This window comes from Rhyacophila brunnea, unplaced genomic scaffold (genome assembly GCF_057557595.1).
Source record: "Rhyacophila brunnea isolate RB1 unplaced genomic scaffold, BYU_Rbru_1.0 scaffold_24, whole genome shotgun sequence".
NCBI classification, from domain to species: Eukaryota; Metazoa; Arthropoda; class Insecta; order Trichoptera; family Rhyacophilidae; genus Rhyacophila; species Rhyacophila brunnea.
This window is the reverse complement of record NW_028232904.1, coordinates 21861157-21869551: the sequence shown is the minus strand read 5'-3', so window position 1 is coordinate 21869551 and position 8395 is coordinate 21861157. Positions and strand designations below refer to the sequence as shown.

At 35.3% G+C, this 8395-nt stretch overlaps 1 protein-coding gene across 1 annotated transcript; it reads right to left on the bottom strand.

The window, feature by feature from the left end:
- Positions 1-1116: 1116 nt before the first annotated feature.
- On the bottom strand, positions 1117-5601 carry Bcs1 (mitochondrial chaperone BCS1). Its single transcript, XM_085951124.1, has 7 exons — positions 5135-5601; positions 4420-4559; positions 3909-4121; positions 3343-3481; positions 3039-3233; positions 2204-2347; positions 1117-2074 (listed from the first exon to the last, which is right to left on the bottom strand). The coding sequence occupies exons 1-7, from the start codon at positions 5455-5457 to the stop codon at positions 1954-1956; spliced, it is 1275 nt and encodes a 424-aa protein (XP_085807250.1). The 5' UTR covers positions 5458-5601; the 3' UTR covers positions 1117-1953.
- Between the last annotated feature and the right edge of the window lie 2794 nt (positions 5602-8395).

The window sequence follows — 8395 nt, the reverse complement described above, 5'->3', positions numbered from 1 at the left end:
CCACAAATACAAACATTAATATTTCACAAGGGTAATGTTTTTTTGTGGAGAATTTTAACATTCAACAGCTATTTATTATACCTGTCTTTCTACAGGGAGACTTTTGGTATAGCACATAATGCAGTGGCTAAGGGTGGAGGTAGACTGTTAAAATCCGACATAAATAGTGCATGCTAAACTTTGTCAGTCATACATATTCATTTTCATTGAACGAAGATTAAAATTTACAGATGGAGTTGGTTAGTTTTTAAAATTCAATTAAACCCTGCATAAACCAAGCCATAATAAATAATGGTCAAAAAATATTTGTCAATCTATAAAATATCTAAAATTATACCATTAAGGGCGGACGTGCTCAGCGTTGGTCAAAATGGAGCTTTTTTTCTATTTTCAAAGCATGATCCTGGACATACCTTAAACGTTGTAGATAATCTATTTATATAATTTTGAAGCCTTATTATTCGTTATATTTATTTTAACATCATTTTACTCCCTACTTCAATTATGGTTTGTCAATTTATGGCTACGGCCATATGTTGTAGCTTAACCACTGGGGAATGTCAAAAGAATTGGCGTATTTAAAAAAAACACTACCTTATTCTTAGGTCAATAATTATTATAAAGCAATCATTATTCGTAGGATGTTTATTACACTTGAATGGTCAAAGACATAGCTTATAATTAATATCTTTAGAATTATCTTCAAATGTGTTAATCTTGCCCATTTTTTGAATAATAAAATGTCCAATTCTTGTCAAATTTGGGATCACAGAGATTATCAATTTTATTTTTATCGTAAATATTTCACTATAATAATGGCGATATAAATTATACTGATGGTTTTATAAATGCGTTTAAAAATTAATAAATGTAGAAAATCTTAACACCACTGCACATTTATGTAATGAAATATGACTATATTCTAAAACATTAGAGCGAGAGGTTTAAAAGAATACTATTTTATGTAATAAAAATACTTTATGCAGTCATCAAATGTTTAAAATAAATATAAAGGATAATAAGGCTTGAAAATTATATAAATAGATTATCTACAACATTTAAGGTATGTCCAGGATCATGCTTTGAAAATAGAACAAAAGCTCCATTTTGACCTACGCTGAGCATGTACCCCCTTAAATCATACATAATTTTAGGTATTTAATAGATAGATGAATAATTTTTATCAGGACTTAATGGATTTAAAAAAAAAAACAATTAACACCATCTGTAATATGTATTCTAAATTCAATGAAAACAAATAGGTATGACTGAAAAAGTGTGCACTATTTTTGTCAGATCATCCATAACATACATAAACTGTTATGATTTTGTTTAGGCAGGGTTTAATTGATTTTTAAAAACTAACCAGCACAATCTGCAATTTGTATTCTTAGTTCAATGAAAACAAACGAGTATCACTAACAAGGTGGAGGGTGCCCTATATACGTCAGATATTAACAGCCTACCACCAACCCTTACCACTGTAGTTTATTAGTATTATTCACTTGCCAAATTTAATACCACCGGAATTATTTAAAAAAAACATTAAATAAGATAATAACAAAAAGAGTATGTTAAAAACCCACATGCCATAAAGGTAAGAACTTGAGGTATCTCTGAGAGCTTAGTCTAAACAATCTATAGGAAATAAGTATTCTCATCCTAGAAATTAACATTTTATGATCACACAAAATGTTCTTTGTCTTCCGACTGGTGTTTGGTTTGTTACTATAATTTGATTTTTTCACTGTTTGAAATTTCTTATAATTCATTGACGTTGCGCCGGCGCCAGTGACAGCCCATATGATTTTAAAAGATGTCTTCTATGTCAAAATAGACAGTAGAATATGCCAGTTTCACTGTGTTTCAGTTTGACTTTAAACTGCAAAGTGTTCAATATTATTTACATTGTCCAGTAAGTAACAACAAGTAAAAAATTATCAGTATCCACAACTAAGTAAGTTCCCAGAGTTTTGAGACATTTGTGACGACTTCTTCCATCGGTGCATTCTTGTGGAACATGAAGTAACCTTGAACTTGTGCTGGACTCAGCGGTCTCTTGAAAGCAATAATCCTGGAATGAAAATATGACAAAATCAGAAGCATAGAAAATATTGTTATATATAATGGCAGAATTCGAGGTTTTTTGATTTCACTAAAAAAAAGTCACATCGAAAGTAAAAATATAAAAATTCTAACTCACTTATCAACGAATTTTTGCGCCTCGTCTTCTGCATTCTGACCTCGGTAGAATCTCAAGAACATCATTTTGAGTTGATGGGGAGAGCAGTGGCCAACGTGTTCTCTCAGATCCACTCGGCCTGGTCGAATTAACGCTGGATCCAATCTATAAAGATATATTAAAGGTTAGTCAGATATAACTGACACTGACATCTCCTTCTCTAATCACAGCAAGATTTGTGCTTCATCGGGCTATATATTACAATTCATGTGTGGTTTAAATGCGAACTTTGCCATTCTTGCTAATGTTAATCTGTGTCGCTGATAACGAGAATTAGTACAATTTTTTTGAAGTCAATTCTTGTCAGTTGGTCGGCTTGAAAGGTATCTGTATTGGTAATAAAATGTCCATCTTCATCTATTCATGTCATAGACTGTGGCTACACAATATGTGGTCTAGGACGATTCAAACCTTGTTGTCCAATGACAGATACGGAAGGAATGCTGCATTTTAGTTTTTTAACCAAAATGAGCCTATTGGCATTTGTGCGAATTCGAGTGAATTTTTTTATTCCAACGGTAAACGGCAACAATTTTAATGGACATGATTTAGTTAATTGAAATCTCAATCACAACAATACATCAGTAACATAAAATGTACCCCAAATATAATTCAATAACTTACTATTATTATAAACATTGAAGGTTGGTATTATATTCGTAAACTTCTATTAATTATGTAGTTGGGTAAGTGTTTATAAACTTGTTTCTGTATTGTATTTTAGAATAAAATTTAATTATTGACACATTGGAGGCTATATCTGGCAGTATTTTAGTAAACCAATTGAAGTACTGACCTCTCGAGGTAATTGGTAGTCATGAAGACCATCCTGGCTTCCGTGGAGGCCACTCCGTCGAGACAGTTAAGGAGGCCGCTAAACGTCACTCGATTCAAGCCCTCGAAAGCCGATTTCTGTTGGGAAGTATCCTCGCGGGACAAGAACGCTGCGTCTATGTCTTCGAGGAGGATTATCGATTGTTGTGGTGCCACACTAAAAGAAAATTATACTATTAAGTCATCAAGTTTAAAGTTGTCTCCATTGACTGTTTTTATAGCTCAATATAAATTTTAAGAATTGGTTATATATATAATCTTATTACCTCATGAGGTGGTTAAGTCTGTCATCTGTAAGTCCTCGCTCTGAAAGGTTGAGCACGCAAATGGCAAACTCCAGTTCCCCAGCCAAAGCTGTTATGAAAGACGACTTTCCACATCCTGGAGGACCATGAAGGAGATAACCTAGAAAGTTAATGTTTTAATTGTCTAAATATGCTTTTGCCATATACACAAACGTTGAGCTCTATGTCTACTGTCATTTACAAATAGATTTTGGGTAATCCACAAAAAAAGTTCTAGGGTTTTAGCAACCATGACGATAATAATAGACATGAATTAAAGTATAAAAGTAAATTACTACATTCACTCCTAAGTCGGACATCCTATCAATGGAGGATATATTAATAGACTTTTTACAACCAATGGTTGTAAACCATTTGCCCAATCCAATGGACTGGATCAAACACACTGTTGAAACACAACATCCATTTTGTTATGCCTAGCTACAGTGTCGAATCTGTAACCCACGACTTCAGAGGCAGCTGCTCTATCAACCAAACAACACGTAATATTAGAAATATCTAATGAGTCAAAATTATTGTTTACACACCTCTTCTATATGGTATTCCTCGATCGGTGTACCATGTAGGATTGTTAATGAACTCTTTACAGTCTGCCAAGATCCTTTCAGCAACTCCGTTATCGAGCACCACACTGTCGATAGGCCGTCTACGCCGAGGGTGTCCAAATGGTCTCCACTCGCTGCCCATCGCTGTGTACATTATCGTTTTGCCTTCATGTTGCTTTAGTGCCATTTGCCGTGCTATAAATTTTAAGTGACAGAATATTAGTAAAATTATGACATTTTTGATCCAAGAATAAAAAATCTTTGGGAATAGATGGTACCTGGAAAAATTAGAAAATAATGGTAAATCTTGTGATAGTACAAAATGACTTGTAGCTATTTTCAACATTAGCCAATGAATCTTTTTTCTAGCTTCACTTTCATATATTTACGTTGCATCTAGTGGAAAATATTTTCATCAATGTTTTTGATTCAGTTGCATGTATACCTATAGTAACATATTATTTTAAAAAATTGTGATTGAGAAAATGCATACCTTCTTCAAGAATGCCAAAATAAATAGACTTGTCCCATCCTATCGCCGTGAGTGTGACCGTCTCCCACGGCACTCCCATGTGAAGATCCAGAGTGTGCTGCTCCCGTGTTCGTTCTACACGAATCCATGTGTCTTTATATCTAGAATACAATAATAATTTGTAATTGCAACATATTTGATAGACAGTTATAAATTTTATGCTCACTTATACCTTGAAAACCTGGACAATAAGTCTACGAAATCAACGAGCAGTAAACATTGAAAGTTTTTATTTGGAATATTGAAATGTGAAAGTACACCATTGACACCAGTCTTTGCAACAATCATAGACCTTGCTTTATTATATGGGGACATTTTATATTAGACTTGCTTGTCTAGTTGTTGGTTCAAGACGTGACATATAATATATGAAATACATATTATGTAAATTTCATCTCACATTTAATTCATTCTGTCGTGCAGTCCTGGCATCCAGTCGTCAGTGCCGAATCACAACATTCCCGTCTTCTGTAGGCCCTATAGAAGAGCCGCCACTGTCCGTAGCTACACCGTTGAAGATAATATAACAATAGTGAAGTTTCTGTATGTTGAAATGTACTGGCATTTCAAATAACTTCATAAAACTGTTGATTACACCATGATTGGTAATGCAATCACTAAGACAGCTTAACTGATCAACCCGTATATGCTAATTGTTTCAAATAGGTTTATTCACCTGAAAAAATGCGTCCCAATGCTTGGTATAAAATCATATTTCGTACTAACATGTCCAGTCTCTTTGAGAGTGAACGAAGTTTCAACACTTAAATGCTGTGTCTGTTTGGCGCCTTTGATGGTCATCCACTGCAGCAGCCATTGATAGGATTTGTCTCTGCATGGAACTTCAAGAGTAATCATGCAGTGTCTCCGTAGGACGATCAAAACTCCTTGCAAACCCTTCCGCAGAACTGCAGCGCCAGCTCCCAGCCCGAACAAGCCGAAACCGGCCCCAAAATAGGGATTATCACTGAGCGTCGATATGTACTCGCTGATCGTCATCTTGGATTACTTTTCAGTGACAGTTGATATAGTCACTTTATTACATCACTGTCAAATCATCTTTTGACATTATAAATTTTAGGTTAGCTGTCAGTTGATGAAGTTTAATAATGTTGCCAAACACTATTTTGAATTCTCAAAAATAATAAATAATACAAAAATTTTATAATATTAAATACTCTAATATTATAATAAATACTATAATATGAATGAATTTAAAATAAATTGATTCTGAGCCCATCAACACCACACGCTGTTCAAAATAAATTGATTTATGATATTATTCGTTTTAAAGTACCAATTTTAAAATAAAATACCATTATTTTAAGTCTTCACATTAACTCTGGGAATCCGCGGAAACCATTTGAGGAACACTATTGTCGAAAATCACACTGGCCTTAACCTTAGCGATAGGCGGGGGGGGCGTCATATATCCTGGCCTGGGGAACGCGACAGGATGTGGGGGCCATGGTCCAAACATCACCCGAGTAATAGGTACCAGATGTGAAGACTCAGAGCAACCGTATACCTATTGAGTTTCGAAAACAGATGTGTGCGACGGACAGTGACGTCCCGTGGGGGTAGACAGATTGAGCGTCGCTTGGGGGCGGCAGTTACTCGAAGGGCGGCGAATCAAAGAGAATCATTAGGTATACTTATATAGAAATAGGTGTCTAAACTTAGTAATAACGGAAATATCTTTCCAATAAAAGATTGAGCTCATTGGTTGGAAAAAAAGTACTTATTAATTAGCACATAAAAGGTTTAACAGACCTGATTTTTTTTGTCGGGTTCGCGATGTCTAGTTTACTTCCATTGTCCTTGGACGTCACATCCTTGATGGCTAGCAATGACACGTGCATGTTTGAATTATAGGTAGGTACATATTGACATTAATTTATCCAAATATTTTTTCCAGTCATTCGCGAGTTTTCAAAGTTGTCAGGTGTATATTTAAATGTATCTGAAACCGTGGACACGCAATATTGTCTATTGAAGTATTCCATTTAAATTAGATTTAGTGGTAAGTATATATTTTGTGAGTAATGTATCCATACAACACATTTCTTAGATATTTGAATCAGGAAAGGATGATAAATAATACCTACTGTATAAAAAATGGGGCGGCATTTTGGCGCTGCTTAGGGGCGGCATTTTGTCTAGGGACGTCACTGGCGACGGATACTAGGTGTGGGGTGCGGGTGGTATGACTTTATGAGTAACGAAGAGAATTCTGATAAGAGAACGCACCAAGCAGCCTATCATCACAACAGTTAAGAGGCTACGTTGGACTTGGCTCGGCCACGTGCTGCGGATGCCTGAAGAGAACCTCAACTTGACTTGACTGTTATTCAAGCCAATCGGATTCCGGCTTCCTGGAAGGTCGCCTAAATACTATATATAGCAGTGGTGGCGAATCTATGGCACCCGTGCCACGAGTAGCATGCGAGATGATTTTGCATGGCACGCAAAAGTTTTATTTTGAAGAAAATAAAATACGTAAAATAACAATAAATGACAGATCGCATTGTGTAAAAAATAGCAGGTAAATACTCTTGGAGAATACGTTTAATATAAATATATAGTTGTATAGGTCGGTTCTTAGGCTTTATGTATCATTTATAATATTATCGCACTAACCTCATCAGGTGGCGGAGGGAGCCGCGCCGCGAATCTTTGATTTTGATCGATTTAAAATACTTGAGACCACTGTTGCGAGAGAATACCTGATCTGATCGGGGCAATTCTGGTGTCAATTTGTGTGGAAAGAATCAAATTAAGTACCAAATACATTAACATAAAAATAGTTTATGCCAACAAAAATGATTTTACCAAAATAAGAAACATAAGCTTGGTGGAGCTTGTAATAGTAATTCTTGCAGACAGTTTCAAAATTAGTGTACCGAAATGTATGGCGTAATTGAAAAAAGGGATAAAGCTATATGTGCGCTAAGTTCTATAATATCTAGAAATTCTATAACATCATATTTTTAATGGAATTCTTAAAAACCATTTTTCTCCATGAAAAACTATTCGGCACGTGAGACAGTCGAAAAATAATATTTGAGAAATTTTGGCACGTGTACGTAAAAAGGTTTACCAACCCTGATATATAGTGTTTATGGCGGAGCTACGTGATGCTGGCTGGCTGTATGACCTGGAATGATGCAAGAAGACTGGCTAGCGACACACGACAGGGATTCTTGGAGGCGCCGCCTAGTGTCCATATGCTCCAACTAAAGGGCGAATATGGCCGAAGAAGAAGAATGAGTGGTTTAGTGGGGCCATTAACTTCTATGTAGAGCCTATTGGAAGGAATAAATACTTAGCATTACTATTTACTAGAAAACCCTACGTTATGCTTGGAAATGTTTTGTAATAGGCTATGAAGCTGTTTTCCCACGCCCTTAGAGAGACAAAAACCATTTCTAAATCTGATAGTCGACCAGAAAAATCAAAAACAAAATCGAGGGTTAATGAACCATGGGCAATGAATGGCGTTGAACATAAAAGTCCATAGATTTTTGATTGATTCCTTCCAATATCGACTCTGATCATGGGAATCCCGCATATCGGGAATATTCCACAATATATTATTTGGATAGGTGGGTACCTAACTCTTAATATTTATTTACTTTTCGCGCCCCCCAACAAAATAATATTTTGTAATTTTGGTTGTAGTTACAAAGCAACCAGTGGGAAGTTAAAATTAGTGATGTCCTCCCCTTGTTATTCAAACAGTTCCCTAAAATCATTCGTATATGTACTCTTATACCTACACCAAATTAATTTTAAAATAATATAAATTTCAACTCAACGAGGGATTTGTTTCTACCCTCTTATGGTCCAATAATATCCATATCCAAAATGACCAAAATAAACGACTGAAGGGATACCATAGTGACAATGAAAGTGGAGTTTACATTATATTTATTTA